The 26,078-nt window shown below is 53.7% G+C and overlaps 11 protein-coding genes across 12 annotated transcripts in view; 3 read left to right on the forward strand and 8 right to left on the reverse strand.

The window, feature by feature from the left end:
• PV07_09136 (uncharacterized protein) overlaps nt 1–277 on the reverse strand; it is a gene marked incomplete at both ends in the record, with an annotated part of 1,216 nt that extends 939 nt beyond the window's left edge. Inside the window, one exon of the mRNA XM_016396366.1 lies at nt 74–277. Within this exon, the coding sequence (XP_016246222.1) occupies nt 74–277 (204 nt within the window). The remainder of the gene's footprint in view (nt 1–73) is intronic.
• A 529-nt stretch (nt 278–806) lies between these two features.
• On the reverse strand, nt 807–1,463 carry PV07_09137 (uncharacterized protein; the record flags this gene model as incomplete). The annotated part of the gene is made up of 1 exon (XM_016396367.1): nt 807–1,463. The coding sequence occupies one exon, from the start codon at nt 1,461–1,463 to the stop codon at nt 807–809; it is 657 nt and encodes a 218-aa protein (XP_016246223.1).
• Nucleotides 1,464–1,653: 190 nt separating this feature from the next.
• On the reverse strand, nt 1,654–3,345 carry PV07_09138 (uncharacterized protein). Its single transcript, XM_016396368.1, has one exon. It carries the CDS (start codon nt 3,222–3,224, stop codon nt 1,950–1,952), a length of 1,275 nt encoding a protein of 424 aa, XP_016246224.1. The 5' UTR covers nt 3,225–3,345; the 3' UTR covers nt 1,654–1,949.
• Nucleotides 3,346–3,501: 156 nt separating this feature from the next.
• Nucleotides 3,502–5,207, reverse strand: PV07_09139 (uncharacterized protein). The gene has a single exon (XM_016396369.1). It carries the CDS (start codon nt 4,450–4,452, stop codon nt 3,709–3,711), a length of 744 nt encoding a protein of 247 aa, XP_016246225.1. The 5' UTR covers nt 4,453–5,207; the 3' UTR covers nt 3,502–3,708.
• Nucleotides 5,208–5,751: 544 nt separating this feature from the next.
• PV07_09140 (uncharacterized protein) lies at nt 5,752–7,179 on the forward strand. Its single transcript, XM_016396370.1, has one exon. The coding sequence runs from the start codon at nt 5,996–5,998 to the stop codon at nt 6,410–6,412; it is 417 nt and encodes a 138-aa protein (XP_016246226.1). The 5' UTR covers nt 5,752–5,995; the 3' UTR covers nt 6,413–7,179.
• PV07_09141 (uncharacterized protein) lies at nt 7,156–8,443 on the reverse strand (the record flags this gene model as incomplete). The annotated part of the gene is made up of 4 exons (XM_016396371.1): nt 7,156–7,256; nt 7,315–7,638; nt 7,694–8,107; nt 8,341–8,443. The coding sequence occupies 4 exons, from the start codon at nt 8,441–8,443 to the stop codon at nt 7,156–7,158; spliced, it is 942 nt and encodes a 313-aa protein (XP_016246227.1).
• A 349-nt stretch (nt 8,444–8,792) lies between these two features.
• On the reverse strand, nt 8,793–9,619 carry PV07_09142 (uncharacterized protein; the record flags this gene model as incomplete). Its single annotated transcript, XM_016396372.1, has 2 exons — nt 8,793–9,404; nt 9,482–9,619. The coding sequence occupies 2 exons, from the start codon at nt 9,617–9,619 to the stop codon at nt 8,793–8,795; spliced, it is 750 nt and encodes a 249-aa protein (XP_016246228.1).
• A 2,458-nt stretch (nt 9,620–12,077) lies between these two features.
• Nucleotides 12,078–14,554, forward strand: PV07_09143 (uncharacterized protein). Its single transcript, XM_016396373.1, has one exon. It carries the CDS (start codon nt 12,850–12,852, stop codon nt 13,432–13,434), a length of 585 nt encoding a protein of 194 aa, XP_016246229.1. The 5' UTR covers nt 12,078–12,849; the 3' UTR covers nt 13,435–14,554.
• Nucleotides 14,288–16,604, reverse strand: PV07_09144 (uncharacterized protein). Its single transcript, XM_016396374.1, has 2 exons — nt 16,584–16,604; nt 14,288–16,523 (listed from the first exon to the last, which is right to left on the reverse strand). The coding sequence occupies exons 1-2, from the start codon at nt 16,587–16,589 to the stop codon at nt 14,940–14,942; spliced, it is 1,590 nt and encodes a 529-aa protein (XP_016246230.1). The 5' UTR covers nt 16,590–16,604; the 3' UTR covers nt 14,288–14,939.
• A 54-nt stretch (nt 16,605–16,658) lies between these two features.
• Nucleotides 16,659–20,367, reverse strand: PV07_09145. 2 transcript variants are annotated; one of them, XM_016396376.1, is made up of 4 exons: nt 20,020–20,367; nt 18,327–19,022; nt 18,012–18,266; nt 16,659–17,952 (listed from the first exon to the last, which is right to left on the reverse strand). In XM_016396376.1, exons 2-4 carry the CDS (start codon nt 19,001–19,003, stop codon nt 17,376–17,378), a joined length of 1,509 nt encoding a protein of 502 aa, XP_016246232.1. In that variant the 5' UTR covers nt 19,004–19,022; nt 20,020–20,367; the 3' UTR covers nt 16,659–17,375. The 2 variants fall into 2 exon arrangements, with proteins under 2 accessions (XP_016246232.1, XP_016246231.1); XM_016396375.1 differs by having other exon boundaries at nt 18,327–20,367.
• Nucleotides 20,368–23,176: 2,809 nt separating this feature from the next.
• On the forward strand, nt 23,177–25,552 carry PV07_09146 (uncharacterized protein; the record flags this gene model as incomplete). Its single annotated transcript, XM_016396377.1, has 1 exon — nt 23,177–25,552. One exon carries the CDS (start codon nt 23,177–23,179, stop codon nt 25,550–25,552), a length of 2,376 nt encoding a protein of 791 aa, XP_016246233.1.
• Between the last annotated feature and the right edge of the window lie 526 nt (nt 25,553–26,078).

Here is a 26,078-nt window from a genome sequence, read left to right on the forward strand (position 1 = left end):
GGGGGGCGCCTGGGATCTGCGTGGAAGGGATCTGACGGCGAGTCTTCCCATCGTCGTCGTCGGCGCCACTTACAGGGTCACAGTCAGTGGCAGTGATGGCCACAACCTTTGCAAGCGTCATCGCATCTTTGAACGCCTGCGTGACATTCCGCTTCGCGTTCTGGGCTGTGCCCGGCGGGTAGGCGAAGACTGGGGGTGCGGCAAGGCTCAAACTCGGGTTGAAAAGGAGTAGGAGAAGAAGTGTGGGCACCACTCCTACGACAGCCTTGAAACTCATCTTGCTAGTTGGTGGTGATCGATGCGAGTCACACAGGGCAGGACCAGAACCACGGAGACGTATGGATGGACAGACTCACATCTGAAGGAGACTCGAGAGAGGTTGTCTCTTCCATGGAAGGCAGAAGCGCTCGGTATGACCTGAACAGGGAGGTGACAGACCTGGATCGATTCACCCACCATCTTCACTCACTCGGTGAAGCGGCACGCGTGAGGCGCGACTGATTTGCGGCTGCAAAATGGGATTGACCATCTGCAAGGCAGTACAGGAACCCAACGGCCTTGTGACTGTTTAACACTCTCAACAACATCTTTGACATGCGCTGTGGCAGAGTGAATCTCCCATTCTGTCTCGAGCGTGAAATCTGCGCAGGGAGGTTCGCGCTTCGGGAACCGCGGTGTCAGTAACATGCGCCCTAGAAGACACCGACATCAGCTCAAAGCATAGGAGTGGACTGAAATGATGGGTGACATTGGGTTCAGTGGTATGTATCTCGCGGCTTTTCTGTCCGAGGAAAATGGGTTGCCTCTCAGAACACGTTGCCCGGCCCTTTCCAGTTGAGAACAGCCACCGGCTCTTTGACTGGAGTCATCTTCATCAACTTGCCGTAGAAGTCCATGCTCCTCTCCTTGCCATGGCCGACGATGCACATACTCCGTCTCAAATAAGGCATGTCTTCCACGACCTCTTGAACACAGCTGATGAGCCACTTCCCCAGCCCCTGGCCCTGCCACTCGGGCTGGACGTACACATCTGTTAGATAGAGGAAACTGACTCGATCGGTGATGCAACGGGCGAAGCCAATCAGTGAAGGTCCCTGTTCCTCTCGCTTTGTCCCCGCTGGACCTGCATGGGCCGTGACATCGCTGGTCACGTCTGATCTGACGGATGTCGCGATCTCGTGTAACGTTTCTGCGGGGTCAGAGGGCGCCACGTCGGTACCTTCCTGACTCGGTTCCACCGGCGTTGGTGGTGCTGGCGTGGGTGAGTAGAGGCCAAAGCAGAGGGAGTTGTCCAATAGGTCTCGCATGACTGGCTCGGGAAGTGGTGAGGCCCAGTACATATCATCCGAGGCAAAAGCCTTGTTAAGAGCGTCAATAGGGATCAACGCCGTATCCGTTGATATCATGAAGCCATCTCGGGCCCATGTTTTAGAGGTTTCCACAGCATGAGCGACGTGAGACATTGCGTCTGCTAGAGTGGCTCGCTACGAGGTTCGAGCGTCTCGTTGGGCCTCTAGTTGAAATCGATCAGACTGCTGGGATAGTTTAGAGGAAATTCGATGGATGTCGTGTCTGAGCCAACACGTAAAGGTTGCCAGGGCCGAAGTATGGCTTTATATGCATTGAAGTGTTCGACTCATAAATGTCCCATGTCACCAACTTCCCCATCCGATTATAGCAAGTTTCCCGATGTCACGATGCCCCCCTGGATCCAGATCCCAACGAAATTGTCACATCAGTCCATGGCTGTTCGGCACTGCATGTAGACTATAGGAATCTTCATCGTGAGATAAATATAAAGCCAACGCTTGGCTCGTTCGAATTTACAGTCCCTCATCCAAAACGAAGGGTTCGCTTCGCTAAGCCAGCTAAGTTACAAAATCCATCAAATCTTCTCCGACAACATCCCAATCCCAGTCTCGGTCTCAGAGGCATCTCAGTAGAATGAATCATAACTCGGGCTTCATGGCCATCTCCTGCTCCTTCACCGAACCAATTTGCTCGTCAAACTCCTTCCCCGCTGGCCCAAAATATACCTGGAACAAGCTCCTCAAGTCCTTCGCCCGCAACTCCATATGTTCACCAGGCAGGCCCACGAATTTCAGACCGCCCTTTTCGTCCAACTTCTTCAAGCCGATCCAATCCTCTTCGTAGATGGGTCTATCCCGGAGGCGTGTGACCGAGTTTTCCGTCTCGTTGAATTCGGCAAACCACGCACTCTCCTTCGGAATGAGGGTTTTGTCATCGTCAAAAAGAATCATCACGAGTCTTTCCAGGGTCGCCAGATTCTGGGCGTAGGTGGCGTTCTTGCGTGCGCGCTCGTTGTTGATGTCCGCCAGATAATTTGAGTGCTCGAGGTAATTGTCGAAATCCTTTGTGTCGCGGTAATACTGGGCAGGAACCAGTCTTGACTGGATGAAATCGGACCAGACAGTGCTGCTCTTCAAGAGCGCGTTGGCGCCTTGACAAATCCAGTCCGACGGCGAGGAGCACTTCTGAAACTCGGCGATGCCATTGTGCGGAGATCCGAAAGTGATCAGGGACCGAATCTTCGGTGCCCAATCGGCGCATCTCTCGACGTAGCCCCTCAGAAACAAGCCGCCCTGGCTGAATCCAATTGCGTCGAGGGCCGGTGCCGTGCGCAGAATGTTATCGCTTGCCAGCATGTGACAGACAGCAAGGATTTGTTCGGTGACGTTACCAAAGAACGAAGCCTGGCGATCTGCCGAGCCGGGGTTGCCGCCCAGGGAAATGATATATGTATATGTACCCGGATGGATGTTGTCCAACATAGCCGCGACCTCTTTGATTCCTGTGGCGTCCGCCGAGTCTCCGAGCCCGTGCCAGATCACCACGGGGAGAGGCTGATCGTCGTCAGAGTCACCGTCGCCTATCTTTGCAGGCGAGGCATATTTGGGGGACAGCCTAGTGATCTTGACCCAGTCATCCTCGACAATCTTCTCGATGGTGTGAGGGAGGTGGGCGATTTTGGGCGTGAGCCTGAGCTCATCTGCGGTCTTGTCCTCCTCTTCGGCAACATGGAATCCATGAAGCTGGGCATAATCTGGCGATAACGGCGCGACGTGCTCAACAGCGGCCGCGTCGGACAACCGGTTGGACGAGTCCTCAGATTGTGTCAGGAAGACTTCGGCATCGGGAAAGATAACGATGGAGAGGATGGCGGCGGGAAGCGACAATAGAAGCGACAACTGCGTAAGCCGCATGTTTGCAGTACTCAACACGGTGATAACAACTGAGAGAGATGCGAGAAGGAATCTGTGCAACTGAAGACCTGCTTCACGATGGAAAGAATGATGTTGCCTGCGATGCCACCAACAAGTGCTGACTTATCCACCAAGCTCCTTATCCTTAGTAACAGCACATCCCTGCTCGCTAGGAGCCCGGGACACGTCAACCCCGGATCTTGGCAGGTACCACGTCCCAACGCACAATTTTACGTCATTCAGCCTCGAATACTCGTAGCATGGGAATTGGAAATCCTTCTGGGGAAATATATCGACAATTAATGGTGCTGTCTATTCCCTATATTTTCTGAGAACGCAGAAAAGATAACCCTCCCTATTTTCTCCGACGCCAGCCGGTGGGTATCATAAGAAGCCAGTCATCCTCTCCGTTTTTACCGTCTCCCGCGACGAGTATAGAACCTCTTTTTGCCAGCCCAGACTCCGAATGTAATCAGCATTGGTTTCATCCTAATAACCCCAGTCCATCTTCCTCAGAGACCAGGACTCGCACCTTCTTCAGATCCTGGGTCCACTTCCTCGTAACGTGCAGCCACATTTGCTTCTCGTCTGACCGCTTCTCCTCAACAAACTTCTCCAGGCTGGGCTTGGTCTGCCACTCTTCCCATCTTCGCCCATCTCTTACCAGCATCTCACACGTGAGGTGGGGATACTGTGCCCGTGCCGATGCAATAGCTTCCCTGTCTGCATTCATGCGGAATTCTTCCAGTTGACAAGGTGGACAAGGGTGGTCCTGGTGAGGTAGGAAGGTTGGCAAGCCCATGTAATGGGGCGTCGGGTAGTGCGAAGATGAGGTGCACGAGAAACGGAACCCCTTGGAGGAGAAGGATTGCGAGCGACTAAACTTGCGTCCCAACTCCCCACATTCTGATGGTTGGCAAGCCACGCCTGGCAAAGGCGCCGCAATTTTGGACGGGACTCGAGATATCGGAGAGGACGGCGGCGTGATGGACGAGCCCGAAGAGTTGGAATCTAAACTTCCAGTCGATGAAGAGGAGCATCCTCGTGGCGACAAGGGTCGAAGGTTCGAGCTCGATAGTCTGTTCTGACAGTTGTAGCATTTGTAGGGCTGCTGTGGGAGCTTCACTCCCGTCGTCTTGAGGAGAGGGCAGGGCGCCAATTTGCATGTCTCGAAACCCATCAGAATGCCGTGCCCACAACAGAACCGTAGCACATGAGCCTTGCACATCTTGAGAGTTGTCCCTTTCTAGAATACCAAGATCGAGGTCGTAAGGTGTTGGCTGAACGGTGTGTGGAGTGGAGATTTTCGGAGGAGAAAAAACGCGCAGCTGAAACGGCAAATGCGTCGAAGGCTCGAGGTCTATAGCGACATTCTGAACAGGGGGCACGTGGACATCGAGATATCAGACAAACAGGTTTCGGCGTCTCTCGAGTAATGTGCTGGTTGTCCGGAAACTGGGGCGTCCTGAACGCGGGGGAAGGGAAGCGTTGTGCTCTGTAACAGGCAAAGCAGGCGTCCGTCCAATGCCCCGACGGCGAATCGCAGGAGGATTGCTCGCGAGCTTTGGGCAGCAGCGTATGCAGGGCGGATTGTACGACCCGATGTAAGCGAGCTGTCAGGGCGTCATGAGACCTAGCGAGCGCAGAGGGTTGAGTGCCGTTGAGGCCTTATAGAGAAGGAACCGAAGGTCCGTGTCGAAGGTGGTCGAGGTGGTCAGGTCGCGGAGACGAGAGGGTAATTAACCGTTGACCGAGAGTTTCAGAAGTCCCACAGCAAGAGGCAGTGGCGAGCAATTAATACTATGCCGGTAACGGCCATGAACGAACGGCAGAGAGAGGATCCAGGTTGGGTTCGGGCGCCAACGAGGGGTCACTCTGGAAGTAAAAGGCGGGCGACGAATAACGAGGACGAATGCAATGGACGAGAGAAAGGAAAGGAAAGAGAGAATCAGGTTAACCGGGGGTAAAGTCGACTGACTAGGGGAGAAAGAAAAGACGAAAAGGCGAAGAGAGAAGCAACCACGCAAGACAATAACTGCATAAAACGGAGACGGGGCTGTGAAAGCAACGAACCCTACGCTTCATCGGCCGGGATAGGGTCGATTGACGAAGAGAATAGTTTTTCGTTGGACGGATTGAGCGTGGTGGAGATGGCACCAATGGGTCGAGGGGGTCAAGGCGAGGGCAGTTTGTTAGGGTTGCGTGGTGGCAGCACGCCAACGCGGCTTTGCAGCAGCGCGCAGCGCGCAGTGGGAAAAAAGGTGGGATGGCAGTGGCATGGCGGTGGCATGGCACGATGCTCAGTGGGAGCCATGAGGAAGCCACTTGTCGATCGGCTTTCGCCCCTCGCGGGGGGTGGGATGTCGTCCCTTATTGGGGGGCTCCTTTGTTGAGCGCTTTAACTAGAGCCGCCTAGGGTAGCCCAATTCTTTTTCTCCCGCTTGGCCGCAACGGGCTTGGAGTTGGGTTGGACCTCGCCCTCACCTGTCTCCCACTCTCACGCTCTCTCTTTCCTTTGATGGAAAAGACTTGACCCGCCCACCCATTGTCCTCTACCTTGTGGGTTTCTTTTTTAAATGTTCCATTCTCATGTCATCCTCGCAGGGCCTTCTGAACCCCCCTAGGCCGTATTCCCTATGCGGGGTGCCGCTTCAGGCCCGCAATGGTGATGCCTACCTGTGTACACTCTTTCCGCGATCGGTTGCGACTCTGAAGATGACGCCGGCACGGAAGAGAAAAACAAGAGAAGGGTTGCATTGACAAACGGCAAGATGAAATCATGGCAGGATAGGGCAGGCTTCGCCCCGAAGGATGCAACAAGACGAACCACTGGGGTTTTTTGGCTTCGAAGGGTCTCGAAAAGCTCGGGCCACATAAACAGCCGGCACGAGAACGTGGGCCCAGACTGGTCGCTGCTCGGGAATATCGAAGTGATGGGTGTGCTCCGAGATCATCCCAACTCGCCCAGAAAACATATCCGGTCCGGTCGCAGTCCTCTGATACGGCTTCTTTCGGGTTTCCAGAAGGCGCGCTTCGCCGGTCAGATTCCTCCTCTAGAGCCCATGACTCGTCCAAGTCCCACCAGGGCAATCATTTCCGGCAAATTGCTGTTGCAATCAATGTTGTTCCATGCACGACGCACGTCAACATCGACCCCAGATACGCCATGCCTCCGTCCTCCACAATGAGCGCTCTCCATATCCGCGTCATTACCTGCTATCCGGCCTCTCCAAGAACTAAGTTGTGCCATGTTGGGCACTAGAAGTCGGACGCAGACACGAAGAGGGGCACCATCCGAGGTAAGCTTGAGGGGCCTGCTTCGATGGCAGATGGTTGCCGCCGCCTGTGACGACGCACATCTCCCGACCAGCACCACATGCTCTGTTATCGGGTGGATACCTGAGACAGTGAGACGTGCCGCCAGTCTCGTCCCTGACAGGTCCACAGAGGTACAGATCACAATGATAGCATTGGCAGGATAGCATCACCAGCATAGGATGGATTCGTTCTCGTACCTTGTACTTACGCAAGCACTTCTTCACGGGCAGATACCGTGGGTCAGTGTCATCTCCGATAAGCATAAGGTCGGCGCTGCATCATCCAACATGTTTTGGGCCGTGTCTTTGCCCAAGAAGACCCTTCAGCCGGTACCGCGCTGAATGTGTGTCACGAGAAAAGCAAGCTTCTCCAGACAGGAATATTTTTGCTTGACGCACCTGCAAGGGAGACTGTTGCAAGAGCTAGGAATGAACCTTGAATTTGTCTAGCAATACCCGATCCCGAGCAGCCCTGTCAGTGATAGCTGCGTCTCGTCAATCGGCCACAAGGTGGATGAGGGCCCAGAACCAGTCTTGATAATCAAGAAGTTGATTCGTGCACTATTACTTCACGCCAGACATCCCGCAAATTGGTACCGATTATACACTTGCATTCATCCAGAATCACCTGACTCGTTAGGCGCAGTGTCGTAGTACATGACGATTTTCTGAATCTTGAAGACATTTTCGCGATTCGGCGGTCCAGCTGCCCAACCTGTGGTGGCCGTCAGTCAGAGAAGATGTAATAGCATCCGAATACACTAGATACACACCTTTGTCACCGTTTGCCCAGTTGTTCCAGACCAATTGGCCTGGCACGTTCGGAATGTTGTTGGTGAAATTCTTCTGGCAGACCCCGTCTATGTAAAAGGCTGTGAAGTCCGCGGTCCAGTCGATTCGATACTCATGGGTGTGCGCGGTGCAGTTAGAGGGAGCAGGCCCGCTTTCGCATGATTTGTCCACTTTCGTTGGATCCAAGGCTTGATTCGTGTACCAAAGGGGTATTGGGTTATCGGGACCGTTGTTTGATAAGGATGCTGGATCGGTCACGTATTCGATATCGCACTCCTGAGTGTCGCTCTTGTAGAAGAAAATCCCTGTCGTTCGTTAGGATACACAATCTCAGACAGGACAGTCGATGTGGAAACAGACCATGGCAGGTGCCGGGTTCCGCGCTGAAGATGGCAGTAGTTCGAAAGCTCCCATACAGGATCTTCTCCTCCACGGTCGTTACCTCCGCACAGCTGACTGCGTAGCCAGTCTGCTTGGAGGGTTTCTGGCCTCCTGGAACTGCCAAACGGAGATATCCCTTTGAGCACCGAACGTTCGCCGGGTCAAATCGCTTATTGAAAGGAATATCGCCGGAATTCTTGCATCGAATAGTGTAGTTGCTCTTCGTGAGACCTTCGGGCAGCGAATGTCCTTCAAACGTGTACACAGCTCGGTTGCCAAAACTGCCAACGCCTGGGACCAGCCATTTGTGACCGTCTGCTATGACCTCCTCGTGCCCTCCGGGATTCTCGACGCTTGAGGTTTGTGCCACCGAGGATGTAGTGATCGTGTTCTCTGGAAGGGGGATTAGTCAGAAGCGTCCCGTGCGGCCCAATAAACCCCGTTTGTGCTCACGAAAGGAAGTAGGTTGGAGCGGAAAGATGGAGAACGTGGAAACGGGAATCTGCATGAAGGAGGGGCCCAGCATCTTGGGAGCGAGCCCAATCTCAAAAATCTAATACTCGGGACATTTCTCATATAGGAGAATCTGTGACGCATAGATGCGTCACGACGCGATGTCTACTCACCTGCGGCTGGGTGATTCTCCTGCACCTTCTTTGTCCGACGTCTTCCACAGCAGCCAACCATCACGCTCACCCAGATTCCCTTGGCTTGCGCTCCTGAAGACATGACGACTCAGATATGGGTTAGGGGTGGGGGATAGAGATAGGGAATCTGCGACAGTGTTAGCCCTTGTCAAAGCAGCCAAGCATGCTGAGTGTGCCTTTGCTCCGAGATGTCACTTACTTCAGAGAGCGGAATAGCAGTACTTGGAATACGATCCGGAGGAATTAGACGATGTTGGCGGAAAGGTTGCAGGATACTGCTGGTAGGACGATCATGTTTGGACGCAGGATTGACGGGGAACTCTTTGAAATCGACCGCGCCGTGCAGCCGCGACGAGGAGGCTGCACTTTCCAACCAGATTCCTAGGGATTGGGGAGGAGCGAGAGGACAGCACAAACTCGGATGGCTAACCTCAAAGTTTCCACTTGACCTCATACCCGAAGACGGTTCTGCGAAGTGCTTCGTCTCCAGGATCGTTTTCGAACATGACTTTATCCATGATTTGTTCCAATATCTTATTAACCACAAAGCCCTCAGCTCGAGCCAGCTCGAAGAAGTGGAGATCCTTGTCAAGCAACCAGGGACGATATGGCGTGAAAAACACCAGGGCGGCTGACTCGTTCGTCCTTTTCAAACAGTCACGGACAGTGGCCAGCAGTTTCGCATGCTCGGAGTGGTTGAACAAAATGTCAGCCAGGATCAAAAGATCAAACCCATCAACGTCCGGCAGGATATGCGATTTCAAAGGCTCGACCTGACCACCCCAGACGAAACCCTCCGTTACAATATTTGACTTGTCGAGTAGAGCTGAACAATGCTCCACGTTGTAACGCAGGTTCGCAACCAAATCCTGATCTGGATAGTCTGTCACCACGACTCTCCGAGCCCCTAAGATCGCAGCCACTAGGCTGGGAAGGCCAGCACCAGCGCCCAGCTCCAAGACAGTCTTGTTCTGCACGAGCTCTTTGGTGTTCTGCTCGAGATATTTGGACATGACCTGACCCGCGTTCCAGAGCAGATGACCCTTGACGAGTGATTAGCAGAACGAAGGTATGTCCAGACGAATTGACCGATTCACACCCAAAGAGGACTATGGCCTACAAGTCGCAGCGTGAGACATTGGCCGTTTTGTAGAGTGTAGCTGGTGAAGGTGGGTGGCTTTTCGGGCTCGTAGAAATCGACAGGCTCTTGAAACATGTCAAGAGAGGTGGAGGGGTCCCCATCTTCGCCGTGCTCCATAACGTTCTCTGGTAGATATGACAGAAATGGTACGCAGCTAGTTAATGAGTAAAACACACGCCTACTCGTAAAAGGGGGCTGCCGCGAGGTCAATTTTTCTGCGAGAAGCCGCTTTGCACGTCTAATGGTCCGCCGTATTTCGCTATGTGGATTCTCCGCCACCGAAGATGGAATGCCGGGGTCGAGACTCGAGAGGTGTTGCTATTCCGCTAGCTAGTGCGCGAGTTTTACACGTCCACACCGTCGCCTTGCTGCTGCGAACTATCGGCAAAGGATGCTCTCGGGCTTTTATGACTACAAATGGCTTCTTAAGGGGATCTCTAATGAGGCTCAACCACTGTAGAGAGGGTTCAGAGTTACTTTCTACACCTGGGAGATACTCACATCTGTCGCCGTGTCACTGAACACCATATGTCGAAGGACCATCTTCACCGGTCCTTCGGACTCGCCGCTATTGGACTCTGGTATCAAGATGTGTCTTGATGATGCTTGATCCCGGGTAGCTCAAGTCCAGCACTTCCAACATCGTGTGACGGTCGTGCCACCGAGCGCTTCAAATTTCAGGATTGCAAGGTACAAGCCTGCGTCTTCGTGGAGACCTAGCTGCCTAGAATCGCTTTCCGCGATCTCTTCAGTTCGAATTTCGCCTTGCTGACGTCGTCGGTCGTCGACACCACGATAATCGTCCGTGTCCGTCCTTTCCCGAAGTCTCTTGGGTTCCATGACCGCCAATTTGGCTGTCTAAAGTGGTGTCAGATCGGCCTTCCTTGCGAAAGTAGCATCAGGAATGGATCAAGGAATATGGAGCCCTGGTTCCGGTTCAAGCCTGGTCTCTTGGACGTGTCTCTGCAAAGTACAGGTCGACGCCACCAGTTGCATTGGTGGGACTTCCTCTGCCAAGGTCTTCCGGAAGACTGCTTTCCCAAGTGTCTTCCATCCGAGCTATAATTCCATCTGCGACCTATTCGTCCTATAGATCTTTGCTACGTGTGCTGGACAGATTCTTCACCCTTTGCTGGCCGTAATAACCCGGCCCGTAGAACGGACTCATGAGCTCCAACTTCGTGAACGCTTCGCAATGCAGTGTATACCAACCAGGTCGAGCAGACCCAGCCCTATGCCTCAGGAATCGCCCCCAGCTATTACTTGTTTCGGCCTCCGGTATGGTGCTGCAAACGTGAAGTGCCAGCTCCGGCAATGCTTACTACCGGGAAGAAATGGACTACTTGCAATACCGATTTGATCGGTGCACCCTATGTCTTGACCAAGGTTCTTCGGTACGATGGGGCTAGGTCTTGGACTTCTCTCTTCCTCGGCTGTCTCAGGGACCATCTCAGCTCAGGGCCATGAGATATCCCTGTTACTGCCAGGTGCCTGCCTCTTTGCATATAGCCTATCAACACACGTGCGGCGGTCTGGAATGTGCATGCTGTGCAGGCATTTCCTACACCACGTGTCTTCCACCTGTCACGGCAAGGGGTGTGAGAGCTCGAAGCTGTGGGCGGTTCTTGCTGCTGGTGTTGGGTAAGAATCGGATGACAATGCATATCTCCGGACCAAGCCTGGCCACTAGGATTGGGGGTTGACCGATGACGCTAAGATACCTCTGAGCAAGCGAGTATCTCACGGGAATTGGAGAAAAGCAAGAGGCATGCGAGATAGGTGGATAGTGTCCTGGATCACTAATGCAACAAGTGGCCCGAATTCTGCAGGACGATGATGTGATGAGAGATCCGGTTGCACGATACTGGGGGAAATTGGTGTGGTGGTGGCCTGACTCAGGCCATTGACAGAAGCCCAGCAGTACCTCTTTTGTTTCTCTTTATCTCGCCGCCAAAGAAACTCCCAATTTGCGTGGGTAGAGTGGGGAGTGTTTCCACCTCATGCAGAGATTGACTTGTATTCTGTGGCTACCCCCGGGACAAGGTACGTGGCTCGGAGGACTCCCGTCGAAGGGGCGCGGAATGGCGCGCGAAGACCTGGGCTCGCTGGTACCTAGACGGTATGTTAATGTCATCAGTCGCCTCACCAGCTGAACCGATCGCTCTCCGGTGCAATGATGAAGCGGGAGGTGAGTTGGTTGTGCTCTGGGCCAGATGACCTCGGCAAATGCCTTCAAGACACCAGAGTGGATATTGATCGGTGCGGTGGATGTTATCATGGGGCGGCCACCAGGGCTGTAGGGTACTTTTCGTCACTAAAATGTTCGCTGGGTAGAGGAGGAAAGCTGGTCGGCAGATTGTCGGGCTCCGCTGGACGAACAGTGCGAGAGAGTGAGCGAGAGAGAGAGAGAGATTGTCTCTCAATCCCGCATCTGCCCGTCGCCTTGCAGCCGCCTGCGCTGCGATGCTGTGATCCCGTGATCCAGATGTTCCGATGGCTGCTTCTCATTTGCCGCCTGCGCTGTATCCTCGCTGGTGTCGAAATTTACTTACCTCGCATTCTTCTTCACCTTTTCCCAATCTTCGACCATCTCTTCCCCTGATCTGAACCCCTTCATCTTCGATCTCGCATTGCAGGCTCTCCTCTTTTGTGTGGCCCGGCCCATTTCGTCGACCAGGCTCCCCCACAGATCAGCCCGGGAAACGTGCCCTCTATGTCATCCAATTGAAAGCGCCCCGCATCACTCCAGACTCTGCCAGGGCTCCCAAGGCCGGCCGACGTCCACCATCGTGTCTCTCCCCCACGAACTGGCTATTTTACCAGCCAACCGCGGCCTCGGTTGGCTTCGCCTTCGATTCCTTTGACTGTAAAGTACCGCCTTCGCCCCCCTTGGGTGGTCAGACAACCCCCCCCCAGCTGCCTCGACGGTCCGTTTCCGACACTCTCCAGAAAGCGCAAGGGAAAAAAACTTGGAGAAATCGTCCTTCGAGGTGCCTGGCTCTCGCTGATCTCTCCAAATTCCCAATTGACACCCGCACTAATCCTCTGGGCCCCCGGCTTTTCTTGCGCGAGGTCACTGTTACACTCACCTTGACTCTTTTTTCTTGTTACGTACCTCGTGTTCCTCTCTGCGCCTGATTCCACTCTTCAGAGCACCGACCGCCAAATCCAACTCGCACCCTCCAGCGAACCGTCTTGCAGTTCCTATCGTTGCAACGCACCTCTAGCCGCGCGCTGTTTTCAGAAAAGAGGGAGATAATCTGAGTTGAGACAAAGCCGCCTTGTTCAGCGGCTACGTCTCTTTGAAACACACTCTTCCGCCCTGCGCCTACGGGTCAAGGGTCAAGATGAGCAGCCATCCGCGCCGGAGTGCCCGACTATCACCGCATTTACAACAAGAGCAATTCCAGCAAAGGAGCAGTGGTCGTTCTCCCTCGACCTTTACGAACAGCTTTTCGCAGCCCTCGAGCGCCTCAACGAGTTCTCACCCGAGCCCCGTCAGTGACACTCTACAACCTCCCCCGCCGCCACCCACTCCTCAACAGCCGCAGCATCGCATTCAGATACAATCGCACTTCATGCCTCACCAACAGCAAGGACACTCGCATATTCACGCCCCGTTGCCTTCGCCTTCGGCTGCGCACATGGGTCCATTCTTCGGCGGGCACTACTCTCAGCCTAACACATATGCCTCCCAGCAAGTGCATCCTGGTTATCAAGGGCAACAGCCGTTTGGCGACCAACAACCCCAGGCGCGTCAACAAGAGCAACAGCACCATCTACATCCGCACACGAACTCGATGTCCAAGGAGCACCCTGCATACCCGCAGACAATGGGCCCTGGGCAGTTGCCGCCTGATTTTCTGGCGGAGGCAGCAAAACGTGCACAGATGGCTTGTTTAATGCGAGACTTGGGCGATGTGTCACTTTAGAAGGGGCATTTCTACAGCGTCCTGCCACCGTCCATGCACTTTCCTCCCGCGACTCATTTTGTTTTATCAGATACGACTTCTCGCCACCAGATGGCTGCTCGGGTGAAAATGGGTTTACCGAGGACACTTTGACTTTGGCATGTGATTGACCACAACAACACGATGTTCAGCACCCACTCTAACCATGCCACACAAAAGAACCTTTGTTCGGGAGACCACCTGGAATGCATCACTATGCAGCCGATGCTGCAACCGGCAACCACCCCGTCTAATATTGTCACCTTCCCGATACAATGCGGAATAAGGACACTGAATTTCCCTTCCAGCTTCCGATGCAACGCACGCAACGAACTTGATCTTGTTACGTCAGTATCTCCACATTTACGACACTGCCATCTTACAAGCCACCTATTGACTCTGTTCGTTTCTCAACTCTCGCGATCAACTCTTATCTACACGATCGGAATCGTTTTGTCTTCTCTTCTCTGGAGTTGTTGTTGTTCTCTTGGGCTGATACCCCCAGAACGTTTGTCGCCAATTTCTCGACGCAATCGCATGCGCCCACCGAGGGCATAATGGATAATCCACGGTCCGTTTGTGGGGACGGCTTCGTGTATGCTTCTTGACAATCATATCGAGGGACCAACCCTCTATCGGGGTCAAAGTAAAAAAGGCATAGAGGAGATACTTGTGGGCTCAGTGCTCTCTCTTACCTTGTGAAAGATTTTTGTTGTTGCTTTCCTGCTTTTATTTGTTAGATGAGCGAAGTGAAGAAATGCATTTGATGCGGTGAATTGGAGTTGACGAAGCATCAATGAACACCTGCTGGAGTACGTCCAAATTTTTGTCTTTGGGAAGTTTTTTTGGTACACTCGGAGGTCTAAGATCTATGGGCTATGGTGGGTAAGCCAGGGGCACAAACGGGGGGAGGGTGTTCATGATCTTGGAAAGTATAGATTCCCTTTCAAAGTCAACCCTATGCCAGGTGAGACTACTCTGCGCTTCTTGGGTCCTCGTTCAGACGAGATCAGAAATGGCGGAAAGAAGGCGGGATGGTTGAGGGCGGGTTTGGGAATGGGAATGGAAATTGGATTGAGAATGAAAAACGACTTTCCCCTTTTTCGTGCGAACCTCTCAATTCGTCTTTCGTCGATCAGTTCTGCCAACTCAGTATTCCTGTCTTTGCCTCTCCTCTCCTCTCCCGTCTCTGTTCTTACTGTGGCTAGCATCCGCTTAGCCCCCTTCCCCGTCTGTGTGTTTCATCCGCGGTTGGGCTCTTTCTTGTTTGCTGTGCGAGTCTAGTCCCAGCTTCCAGGGCCAATCTCGAGGTACATACATACGTACGTACAAACATACCACCACCGTCTGCAACGCCGCGCCTCTGCCCGAGAACAGACCCCATTCTTTTCTGTTTACTCGCGTAGTCGTCGTGGAGGGGGGTGGGGGCCACGGTGGGATTTCTTTCCTCCCTTCACCCCCTTTTCTTTGGCAAAAGCAAATATCCTTCATTCTTCGGCCCACTCGGCCTCCAGGAACTCAATGAACCCTTCGACGATCTGCCTCCGGCCGCGGACGTATCCTTGTCCGTGCGCGATGCCTCCCCGCTGAATCTGCGTGTACTTCCTGCGCAGACGCTGGAGCATGGGCTGCGAGAGGGGCACGCCCGGCGGGACGTGGATGGTCGTGTCCACCGTCGCCGTCGCCGGCGAAGCGGCGGCCGAGTCCGCAGGAGAGGAAGGCGGCTGCTCGGGCAGCGGGTTGGCGGTGGAGGTGGAGGTGGTTGGTGCCGCTGGCAAAAGGGGGATGGAGAGGTGCACGTCGCCACCACCATCTCCGGCTTGGGAGAGATTCTGTTCTCGTGACTGCGCGAGCAGATGTCTCACCACGTCCATGGTGGCGGACTCGAGAGTCTGCAGGGCGTCCGAGCCCGTGGCGCGCGGGAGCACGGTTGCCGCGTGAGGTCTCACCGCGTCGGGCTTTTGGGGCGGCGGCGGCAGCACCGACCCAGACGAGGATGCCGGAGTCGTCGCCGCCTTTCCGTTGCCGGTCTCGGCGGCGTCGGGTCTTTGGGACGGAGGAAGTTGACTCAGTGCTTTCTTGCTGGTCGGTCGGCGTGGAGGGGGATAGATCGCGTTCCAGATTTCCTGGACCGGGGGGCCCGCGTCGGCCGAGGGGACGGTGAAGAGAGGCGTGTCCCAGCGGGAGAAGGGGGACGGGGGCTCGTAGCGCATCATGAGGGAGACGAGCGTCGAGGAAGAGTATGGCGGAGACGAGGTCGGCAGGGGGATTGGAACCGAGGGCGAGTGAGTCGGCGGTAAGGCCGCACGGTCGGGTCCCGGTCGTGGTTCCCTTGACGCAGGAGCGTCTGCATCCGCTCGGTGGATGTATAGGGACTTGAGCGTCATTGTGTCGTCTGGCGAGGGCCGGGGGACTGCGCCTGGACTCTCGCCATTGTCCGACCCGTCCGTCGAGGACGAGCGTGACCGGGCGCCCGTCGCATTCTCCAGGACCCGATCACCGTAGATGGCAGTATGGCTTTCCGGGACCAGGTGGCCCAGGACGCTTTCCCCTTGTCCGTGCTGCGTTGGCCTATCCGTCACATTCCCCGTCTCTTTCCCGACCCCGTCGTCGTGACCGTCCAGCTCCCTCCCCCAGGCCCTCAATCTCTCCCGATTCCACCGCTTGCACTCATCCTCCTGCGCAGCCACGTGGACGACGCAACATCTCGTCCCCGCGGCCTTGGCCTCACACCACAGCTGGTATCTATACCCCTTGATGTAATTCAATCCATCGGCGATCACGACATTGTCTTTCGAAAGGGCGCGTTTGATCGCAGAGAACTCCTCCGCCCTCGCGGTCTTCTCGTGGGACGCGCTATTGTAGATCTGGTCTCGAAGTGTCGTCCGTTCTGAAGAATCCGAGCGGTCACGGTCATCGGATGACGCGTGGTGTGAAGGGACAATCTGGATGGTCCGTTTTGATATGGATGGTTCGTTGGCGGAGGGCGTCACAAAGCTGGCCAGCGACGAGGCGATCTGCTGGGCGCGGTACGTTTTGCCTGAGCAGGGGAGCCCTGTGATTATGATGAGCTACGGGGAGAGTCAATCGTCGTGACGAGGACATTCCAGGTGCAAGGAAGGTCTACTCACCGGCATGGCGGACTTCACACGACACACGTCGGAGCAAATGCTAAGACAAAATTTTTGGTTTTCATTTTATGGTGGGGGTCGTTGGGGAGGGGCCCGCCAGGCCTTAGTGAGGCTTTCAAGGAGGGAATTTCTGAGTCCAAGATCTTTACTCGAATGGCCAAATTCTGGTATCCCTGCGAAAAGCCCCGAAACTAGCTACATGATTGTGCGTACAGTACATTCACAGCGATTAGTACTGACACTGCTGTCAAGAAGTCTCTATCTATCCCATTCCCCTCGCCGGGTGCCTCTAGTCGAATGATGTAAGATTGCATAGGTGTCCACCACCCGGTCCACCCCCTGATGATCGTTTGAACATGTCGGAAGAATTGTCACAAAGCATATTGGCCTGTCCTGGAAATGAATCCTGGGGGAATAACTCCTTGGGTGGATATGTTGGCCAGTCCTGGGATATAAAACAACAACCTCCGGCATTCACATTTCTTCTGCAAAGGGAAAAAAATTGTCCTGTGGCTTGGTCGTACCTGGGTGATGAGACATGGTATTGAGAACGTATGGCTCGGCATTGTGGTAGAGTTGTGGCTGCATTCTCCGCGCGGCAGCACTGTTGTTCTGTTTCACCTCTGGTATTGCCGCTCTGCAATACAGCGGTGGGCCGGCTCTATGGCTGGGATAATGCAAGTTCAGAAGAAGAGCGATGAAAACATCCAGTATTCTTTAGGTGGTAGGTTGCACAGGGTATATATCACTTCATTCATTTCATTGAGTTAAGGATGAACAAAAGAAAGAAACTCATGAAGGATAGACCCCGGAGTATGGTGGTGACACCCGGCATGTCCTGGAGATGGCGGGCCTGGGCGAGAACTGGACATCGTCCATCGACACGGTTTGTGGCATCATTGCATCATAGTCCTGGGTCTGAATGGTGTACGCGCCTGGAGCGACGTACTGGGCCCGGGTCATGGCCTGGCCATAGGTCTGCGCTTGGATGGCAGCATTCGCCATCGCATGGGCCTTGGACAAGGTGGAGGAGTTGGACCTCCTCATGGGCACAGATGTTGGCTTCTTCCTCTTGTTCTGACTTTGAGTGGCTGAGCTCTTCTTGGGAAGAGGTTCAGGTTCTTCGTATTGGTGGACTCTTTTCATATGGTCGCGTTGGTTCCATCTCCGAGGAAATCCATTTCCTTCTCGGGCACGGTCACAGTCCGGGAATTTGCACAAGTAGGGATTCACTCCGTGGTTATGTTCTCCGTGGGCCTCTCTCTCGTGCCGAAGGAGGCATGCATTGGAAGAAAACCTGAGATCCTCGCATTCCGGGCGATCCGTGAAACGGCAGCGGTATGGCCTCAAATGGGAATCCACGTATTTGCTGGGGGAGGAAGAGATCGTTAGAAAGAGTTCAGCTCTTGTGCATCATGTTTGACCTACTTGTAGATACATTTTTGCTTGGTGGGTTGGTGATTGCACTTGAGCTTCTCGAACATGGGGCAGTGATAGTGTCCACTTTTGTCGGGCCTGGCTTCGTAGAGCGGTCCACTTCTGGCCTTTTCTCGGTCCGATTGTTCCTCTTTGGGGCTCCGGGTCTCAGCAGGGACGATGCACGAAACACCTTGGTCAACGGCGCCATTCCGTTCTGATGCAGATCGAATGGGCCTAGGTCGAAACACACTGCGTCCTTTGAGGCTGTTGATGACGACTAGGGTTAGTGACAGGTGAAACGCATGAGAGAAGAAGGGAGCTGACCTGTCTGGCAGCGCCTTGGAGACGGGGTTGATCCCGTAGAAAGCGGAGTCCTGGGCATCCGGGCATATCTTCTCCTGCAAGGTCTGGGCTGACAAACAATCACGGACATATTCCTCTGGAGGAGGGGTTGGTAGTCTCTGCACCGAGAAACTCTGCGAGTTGTAGTTCACCATTCCGGGATGATAAAGTGGCGAAGCATCCATGGGCATGTAACTGGAAATCATGAGGTCCTCTGGCTGGTCTTGTCCTGGAAATTGCGACGATGGCACGAGGTTCAAGTCTGCAGAATTGTCGCCTGAGAAAGCCTCCTCCGTCAGGAATTCAGATGCCGGATCTGCATCAAAGCCACTCAAGCTCGACATCACGGGTACGACGAATGCACCGTCAGAGACGGTCATGGCAGCATAGGTCATTGCGGAAGAGGCTGACAAGAAGAAGTCATCATTGGGAGGATATTGTCCCGAAGAGAAGGCGCTCGGTGCGGTCCCGTGACACCGGCGCGATCCAGAGGTAGAAGTCAAAGAAAAGTGTGCGTTGGAGATTCCTCCGGCCATGGAGGCGGAACTAAATGGAACAGAATCCGGATAAGTCATAGGCATGGTCCTCGGTACCCGGCTTTGAGATCCTGGAGTAATAGTGGCCAGTAGTGGATTTCTCCTGGTTAATGTTGAAGTCATTGTTGAACAAATGATTTTTCTGCCAGTGCGAACATGTTAGTTACTCGCCCCCATATCACACAAACATCCGACACCGAAAACATAGCATTGTTAAATGGAAACAAGGGCGACTGGGAGAGGTCCGGGCGGGAGGGAGATGGTCATCGACCAGGGATGCCGGCAACGTCTGGCCGACCCAGGGGTGAGATTCCGAAGCTCAAGTTCCGTGGTGACGTTGGTAGATTGTTGACGAAATCCGTACGGTTGGCGAAGAGACAGAACCCTCTGGCCAAGGTATGCGGTCCAGGACAACGAGGATAGCAAAGCATGAGACGGCAGACCCAGCCGGGCGACAAGGTCCATGGAACCTAAGTTCCTTCCGGAAAGTTCGAACATTCTAAACCCGGCAACACTGCAGCAAATGCCGTCAAGTTGAAAAACAAGTCCGGTCCTTGTGTCAATTTCCTAGTCGGTCATTCGTCGAATGTGAGCGTGAACACAGGCGTTTCAAAAAAGCATTCGTTGTGATCCTCATCGTAGTGACATGATCAACTCCTGTCCAGGGCATTTGTGGTATGGCGTTGTCGAATGTGTATAATCTGTCCCATAACAGTTATTGTAGGGTCACACACAGTTGCCGAATGTCGATTGTCAGAGCACACGAGGTAAACCAGGTCAAATAGCAAGAGATGCAAATCCAGGGTAGCATTTTTTTCAAATGAATGGCCAATCCATGGGAATCTCCTGGGTAATAAATCATTTGTCCGGGGTCATAATTGGTCCATCCAAGGTTCTCCAAGGGAAAATGTTGAGCTCCAGGTTTGAGTGACATTTCATTTCAATTTCATGTGCGCGGGACCGTGACACAGTCAACGCATCCTCGCAGCACAGATAGCCTTGGGCCAGCAGCCACAAGGACTTGGTGCACGTGTGCCCGAAGTCGAGCGGGTGCCAAGGATTCCTGGGGGCGGGTGCAACAGGCTAAACAAGAAACATATGGGCGTCGACATAGGAAGGGAAAAGAAAGAAATCAGTACCTCAACAACACGCTGCGCAGCTGGCTTGTGTCAAGCTAGATGATGGTCGAAAAGCTCGATTTCCCGGGTAAGTTTTGACCTGGCAACGCAGAGAGGAAAAAAGCAAAAAAAGCAAATTCCTGGGGATTTCCGGCTGAGATTTGGTCCTGTGGATGGTAGAAGCAATAAATCCGGATGGGCCAATGGATAGGGTTGTGGTTTAGGTCGTCCAAGGTAATGTGAGATGATGTTAGATAGTGTTTTATCGGTGGTCTTTCTTGATCATGTATTGTAGTAAGTGTAGGTAGAAATGTGAGAGAGGAAGGAGAAGAAGAGCTCGGGAGGAGGGTGCACGGTGAGGTATAAAAGGGGTGGGAGGTTGAGCTGGCGGATGAGAGGATGAGAGGAAGAGAAATGAGGTGAGCGAAGTGGGCGAGAAAGTGGGAAAAAGTGGGCGGTGAGGGAGACAAGGCGGTCTCGCATTGGGTGCATTGACAATGTTCGGTTGGTGACACAGAGCCAGCAATCCAGCACACGAAGCCATCAATAGGACCAACTTGCAGCATCGTCGTCGTAGCTTGATGCACAGCTGCTGCACGTCCCGCTCCTGCACGTTGCCCGGCGAAGGTGGAGTGAATGCTGTTCTGCGCCCCTGCTGCGTTGCCTCCTGCCTCCTGCCTCCCTCCTCCCTCCCTCCGACCTGGAACTTGCCAGGCCGGTCCGGCGCTAGCCGTGTCGGCTGCACCCAGCTCCCTCCCAAATACCACCTACCAGGTGGCTGTCGACGTCACCAGTGGAGCTCGGTGAGTTCTCATTGGCATAACCAGCGAAAGCTGGTGAGAGTGGCTCCATCCAGCTCGATCTGACTGGCCCCGAGCCTCAAGTCAACAAATGGGGCGATGATCACCAGGGGCATCTTCATTCGCCGTCCATCACTTGGCTCCGCCCTGCTGGCGCTGGTGGTGCTGGTGGCTCTGACATGGACCCTCAGTGTCCCCCACGGCGCTGCCTCCTGCCATGCCATGGCTCAACTGTTCCAACCGCCAATATCCACTCCCAACTGGCCTTGACTGGTGTGACGGGAACATGGGTACATGCAGAGTGCAGCACACGGAAGCCTGACGTGGCATCCTCCAGAACCAACAATCTGCTCTTGTGACTCGCACTCGCACTCGCATTGCAGGGAAGCTCGTCTTTGCATTTCAGCACGCAACAACTCGCCGCCAATTGTATTGGCAAAAGAGAGAGTACCGTGCATGGACCGCAGAGAGTACTGATTTTTTGACACGTCTGCAATGCTGGAGCCTGGCAAGACGAGGTCGAGAATGCCCTCATGTTACGCAAAAGGAGCAGAGCACGGACCTTGTGTAACCTCCCCACCTCTTGTGCTCTACCATGCCGGTGGCGACTGGAAAAGGTGGCCTCACTTTCCAGTTGTACCGCTGGCATCTCGGGGCACTTTGGTTCTACTTGTTCAGAGAACAACGTTGAACTACTTACTCCACGTGATATCCTATGCACGATAATCCATGGCGACCTCTCTGTCCATTTCACCGCCCATCTAGAGAGAATTTTGATTGGCTCAAGCAACTGTGCTCCACGCCTGGTGCAGGCTCGGGATGAAAGCATGAGGCCGTCGAGATTAAAAACAAAAACATCCAGACTGATAACTCTTGTCGGAGGGGTTCCGAAAGAGTCGGGAACCTCAGCCTGCTGGACTGTCTAAACAACCCGATGATCGTCATGGCGGGAGACGATCTCACATGGTCGGCTTCGATCCCAGACGACACGGCCTATCGGCCTTTTGCCGATACTTGGACATCACGGTACTCATAGCTTGATGCGGAAACACAGGAGAAGACCTTGTGAAAATCACGGAAACGTACCTGCGTAGACGACGTCGTTAGCAAACTAAGTCAGGCAGACTGCGGGGGGAACAACAGAATGGAGATTGCTCGGCTGGATTCAGAAGATTGATTGATGGAATTGTTCTCGTTCAAAGACGTGTCGTCTCAGTTGAACTATGCTTTTTGGAATGGGTTTTCATCAGGATGGAACAGGGTTCGGGTCGTACTCCGAAGAAAGGAGAACTGAGCACATACCTTTGAGAGCGGGCCTAGAGCGACAAAATTTCCGTACGTAGTGTCATGAAGCACCTTTGGTGGGATAGGATACAGAGGCTCAGTGAGCAGGAGAAGATTCCCAACGCGTCTCCAGCAGGTCGCTCGAACCAGCATTCCATGCTCATGGAGACAATGGAGCTCTTTTTTCGTCCAGGGTATCGAAAGCAAACCTTGGAGGCGAGTGTGGGAAGTTGAAGAAAATGCGAGGCTGATGTCTTGGCGTGTTTGCTAGTCTGGGATCTTTGCCTGCAAGATGACACTTGGAGCTGGCGCCTCTCATGGCTGACAGGGTGCGAATTGACTTGCACGATGTTGTGCTACCTTCGCAGAGAGGCCAATTTGCCTACCACAGGTTCTAGATGAATGTAAGATCCGGGAAGACGTGATGGCCGTTGCTCCCAAACGTATCTATCTGATGTCGAATTGGTCGCCGCAGGTGAATGGTCTTCAAACGACCTTACGCCATGTATCTCTCAAGGGTCATGGAAAGGCTCAATAGGCTTTGAAGCAAAAGTGGAAGTCACGATGACGCAGTGAAGAAGGTGGAAAGTTAAAGGTGTAGCGTCGTCGACCGAATCGACATTGGTGCTGCAGGTCAACAAATGCCTGCCACTCTTCGGGACTGTTCATAGCTTCGTGCAACAATGGTGCTACCATCCGCTTCCGCGGTCTGATGCATCCATACATTTCTCTCTACTGTGTTGATCTCAGCGGGCTGGGATGAATTGGACCGGTGGCAGCCTGCAACGTCACTCCAAAGCCAACGCCAATGCACGTGTCAAGAAACAAAAGCAGAACTTTGCAAAGGCCAGACTTCAACCTCATTCTCGCCCTTCTCGCCCTACATCTCCGGCATTTTCCATACATACAGTTCCTCCGGCGGCGCAGCAGTTCTCTGGGAAGGCATGTGCAAGCAACTACCTAGTACATGGCTTCAATGCGGAAGAAGCAAGGTCAGTCGATGGTCAACAGCCTTCCGAAACGAACTCCCGATCCCTGGGCAGACAGGTGAACAGTCAAGCATCTGATAATGAGAGACACTGCAAGCAAGGAACATGGAGCTCATCGCCAGATCCAGTGCTAACTATGTCCGCAGGCCGAGTGGAAATGCCAACGGACTTGAACGTGCTCGCAAGACTCTGCTTGACAAATCTGACTGGGTCGGACTCGCCACCGTACGGCCATTGAAGTCGAATCCACGTGCCCGAGACGATATGGAAGGACTAGGTCGTCGACGCAAGACTGCACAGTTCAAGCGAGGAACTCCGATGTCTCAGAAGGATTCAGTCCAGAGAGTATTACGCTCGACGCGGCGTGCTCTTCGAGTTCCATCTTTGCGCACAGAAGAGATCAGCCTGAGAATAGGGTCCAACTTACATCAGACTCAAACCACCCCGAGCGTTGTTGTCCGAAAAGAGCCTATCCACACAGCAGAAAGAGCTATACATGAACTGGTGCCATCTGACAAGGTTTGGGACCGGAAGGAAACAGGCAAAACGGGGAAGGAGACACGAGGAACGAGCAGTGACAGCACCCACTCCTATGCCTGCGAGCCAAGGACGGGGAGGACTGCTGACCTCAACTCCGCGGACAGGAACAATCTCATCACCCTCGACGAAGTTGTTGCCCTTGGCCTAACATCCTGGGACAAAGTCCGTGGGCACGCTGGGTTAGGGGTTAATACAAGTGTTTCGATTGCGAATTCTTCACGCAAGGAGAAAAATTCACTGGGTACCCAAGTGGACGTCCATTGGAAGCACGCCTCGCATCAAGAAGCCGAAGCACTTGCTATTCCTGGCAGTTCTCGGGAACAGCTCCACATGCAGGCCTCGAGACCAGACTTGCCAGATATAATCCGCCGCGTTATTGCCGTGGGGCTAATAAAAGATGGCTCAGGACAAAACTCATATCCAGCACCCTTTCCCGAGCCAGTTCTGCATGCTTGCCACCCTCCTGGGCCGAGCCACTCCTTGGTTGATGAAAGCATCCCCGTCGCTCCGGAAGCTACGTACAAATACGATGTGGCGATCGATGCCGAACTGCCATCCCACCCACAATTTACGTTGGATGATCAAGTGAAGCTAGAGCAGACGGTGGAGGAGCTCGAGCAGGAAAGTCAGCAGGTAGGGGAATCGTCCTCTGCTGCTGACAATTCCGGTCAAAGCGATACAGTTGATTCGCCATGGTGCTCTCGAAGCATCAGCACATCCGCGGTCGGTGTCGTGAATGACAGGGCTCTCTCTAAGAGTCCGTATATCTTCAGTTCGAGCGAGGACGAGTCTCACGCCCGCCATAATCCTGCCACTAGGACTGCTGGCAACTTGACGAATTGCGTCACCACAGAACAGAAACTTCAAGCAGAAGAAATTGCCACCCACATGACTACTGAGGCAGGATTCATGCTTGCCTCCCAGGGTGTCGAGGCTCAGCTTGACGCAGTCCCAATCATCGACAAGGAATTGTACTCTCGCCATGGCATTTCCAGCACCTGGGTTGGGCCAGAGCGACCGGAGTCAGCGCTTAGATTTTTCGGGTCGCCCACTTCCATCCCCACTACTGTGAACACTTCGATCTTCATACCACTCCCGGCAGATCGTGACCATTCCGAGACAGATTTTCTTTCAGAATTCAGTCCAATGGAGGGCCGCCTCGACGAGAGACTGGTCGATATATCACTATACAACAACGCTTCGAAGACCGACCCTGGAATTGGCACTAGCCCGACGGGAGGGTTGCTGGGTTCTGGAAGTACAGCCAGCAGGAATCTTCCAATGTCACTTATACCAGCAAAAAGGAAAGCACCAGATCAATCCAGGGAACGAACATCATCAGGTTGGCTCAAGTCCATAGATTGCTCAGGTCCGAAGTCATTGCCGCCGCCGCACAGCCAGCTGAGCGCCTGGTCCTTTGGCGACTCCGTAGATCCTGGACGAGATAGTACTGGGACAACAATCAAGCGACTGTCAGCAGCAGCCTGCCCTGACCGAGCCACAGCATTCCGGGATATGGTCAATGGGCTTGGTAAGACTCAAACTCTGGTACAAGACGGTTTGAAGAAGAACGAGCAGGGATTGAATATCGTGGCACACCGGGAGGGAGCCTCTACTAGCATTTTCGGCAGGAGCGACAAGCTGACGGCGGGTTCGTCGCCGTCTCGCTCGTGCAGGGCTACGAGATCGACGATTAGAGATTACGCGCAGCCAGCCTCGTTTCAATCGTGGTCCGACGTTTCCACTCCAGCAACACCACGGTTCGCTGGCTTAGAAGCTGCAGATACTCCTCTGCCGGCTCCGATGCAGTCAATGACCTTACTGAGGCAATGTGAAAGAAACAACCACATTGCGAGCAACGGTGACCCTCAGCCACGAGATTTTGTCCATGGAACTACTCAGTTTTCTACTCAAGTACCCCTATGGAGCGAAGGCCAATGATATTTTTGAATGATAATGTGCGGAGACCATGCAGAAGTTGAGATAGTCTGAGCTGAGCAGCAACAATTACCGATTTTGATCATAACTCTGGGGGCATTCTGGACCGCCTATAGCTGTCTTGCTCTGTGATATCAACAGCGGAGAGCATACTAGACAAAATGTCATTACCTTGACCGCCAAACGTGTACTCAGGAGTCCTGCTCGAGATGTTTTCTGACCGGGGGAGAAAGTGGTCGAGACTTTACTTTTGATTTATGTACCTTTCGGTATTTGAAGTGTGTCAATGCCTCCCATAAGTATTATCGATTTTTCTTCTCCACCAACAGACCTGTTGAAGGATCACGGAGAGCGAGTGTGTCGGACCCGCACTGAGTCTGCCACTTGTGATGTATATCAAAGGATCCGCACGCTGGAGTTGTGTTGGTTGAACTCAACTCAATCAATTGCAGTCTCTGTGTGTGCAGCGCCATGGCTTTTCTCTGGCCGGTGTCAAGCTTTGGGTGTGCGAGCACTGCTTTACGTTCAT

This window comes from Cladophialophora immunda (genome assembly GCF_000835495.1).
Source record: "Cladophialophora immunda strain CBS 83496 unplaced genomic scaffold supercont1.5, whole genome shotgun sequence".
Lineage (NCBI taxonomy): Eukaryota > Fungi > Ascomycota > Eurotiomycetes > Chaetothyriales > Herpotrichiellaceae > Cladophialophora > Cladophialophora immunda.

What these genes read in the sequence shown, in the direction of transcription:
- PV07_09143 (XM_016396373.1), top strand. Translation starts at nt 12,850, where the DNA reads ATGAGCAGCCATCCGCGCCGGAGTGCCCGACTATCACCGCATTTACAA.
- PV07_09138 (XM_016396368.1), bottom strand. Translation starts at nt 3,224, where the DNA reads ATGCGGCTTACGCAGTTGTCGCTTCTATTGTCGCTTCCCGCCGCCATC.
- PV07_09139 (XM_016396369.1), bottom strand. Translation starts at nt 4,452, where the DNA reads ATGTGCAAGGCTCATGTGCTACGGTTCTGTTGTGGGCACGGCATTCTG.
- PV07_09140 (XM_016396370.1), top strand. Translation starts at nt 5,996, where the DNA reads ATGAAATCATGGCAGGATAGGGCAGGCTTCGCCCCGAAGGATGCAACA.
- PV07_09145 (XM_016396376.1), bottom strand. Translation starts at nt 19,003, where the DNA reads ATGACTTCAACATTAACCAGGAGAAATCCACTACTGGCCACTATTACT. An exon ending in TCCAAGGCGCTGCCAGACAG is followed by an intron (nt 18,267 to 18,326) that starts GTCAGCTCCCTT and finishes CGTCATCAACAG; the next exon opens with CCTCAAAGGACGCAGTGTGT. An exon ending in AAGCAAAAATGTATCTACAA is followed by an intron (nt 17,953 to 18,011) that starts GTAGGTCAAACA and finishes TTCCTCCCCCAG; the next exon opens with CAAATACGTGGATTCCCATT.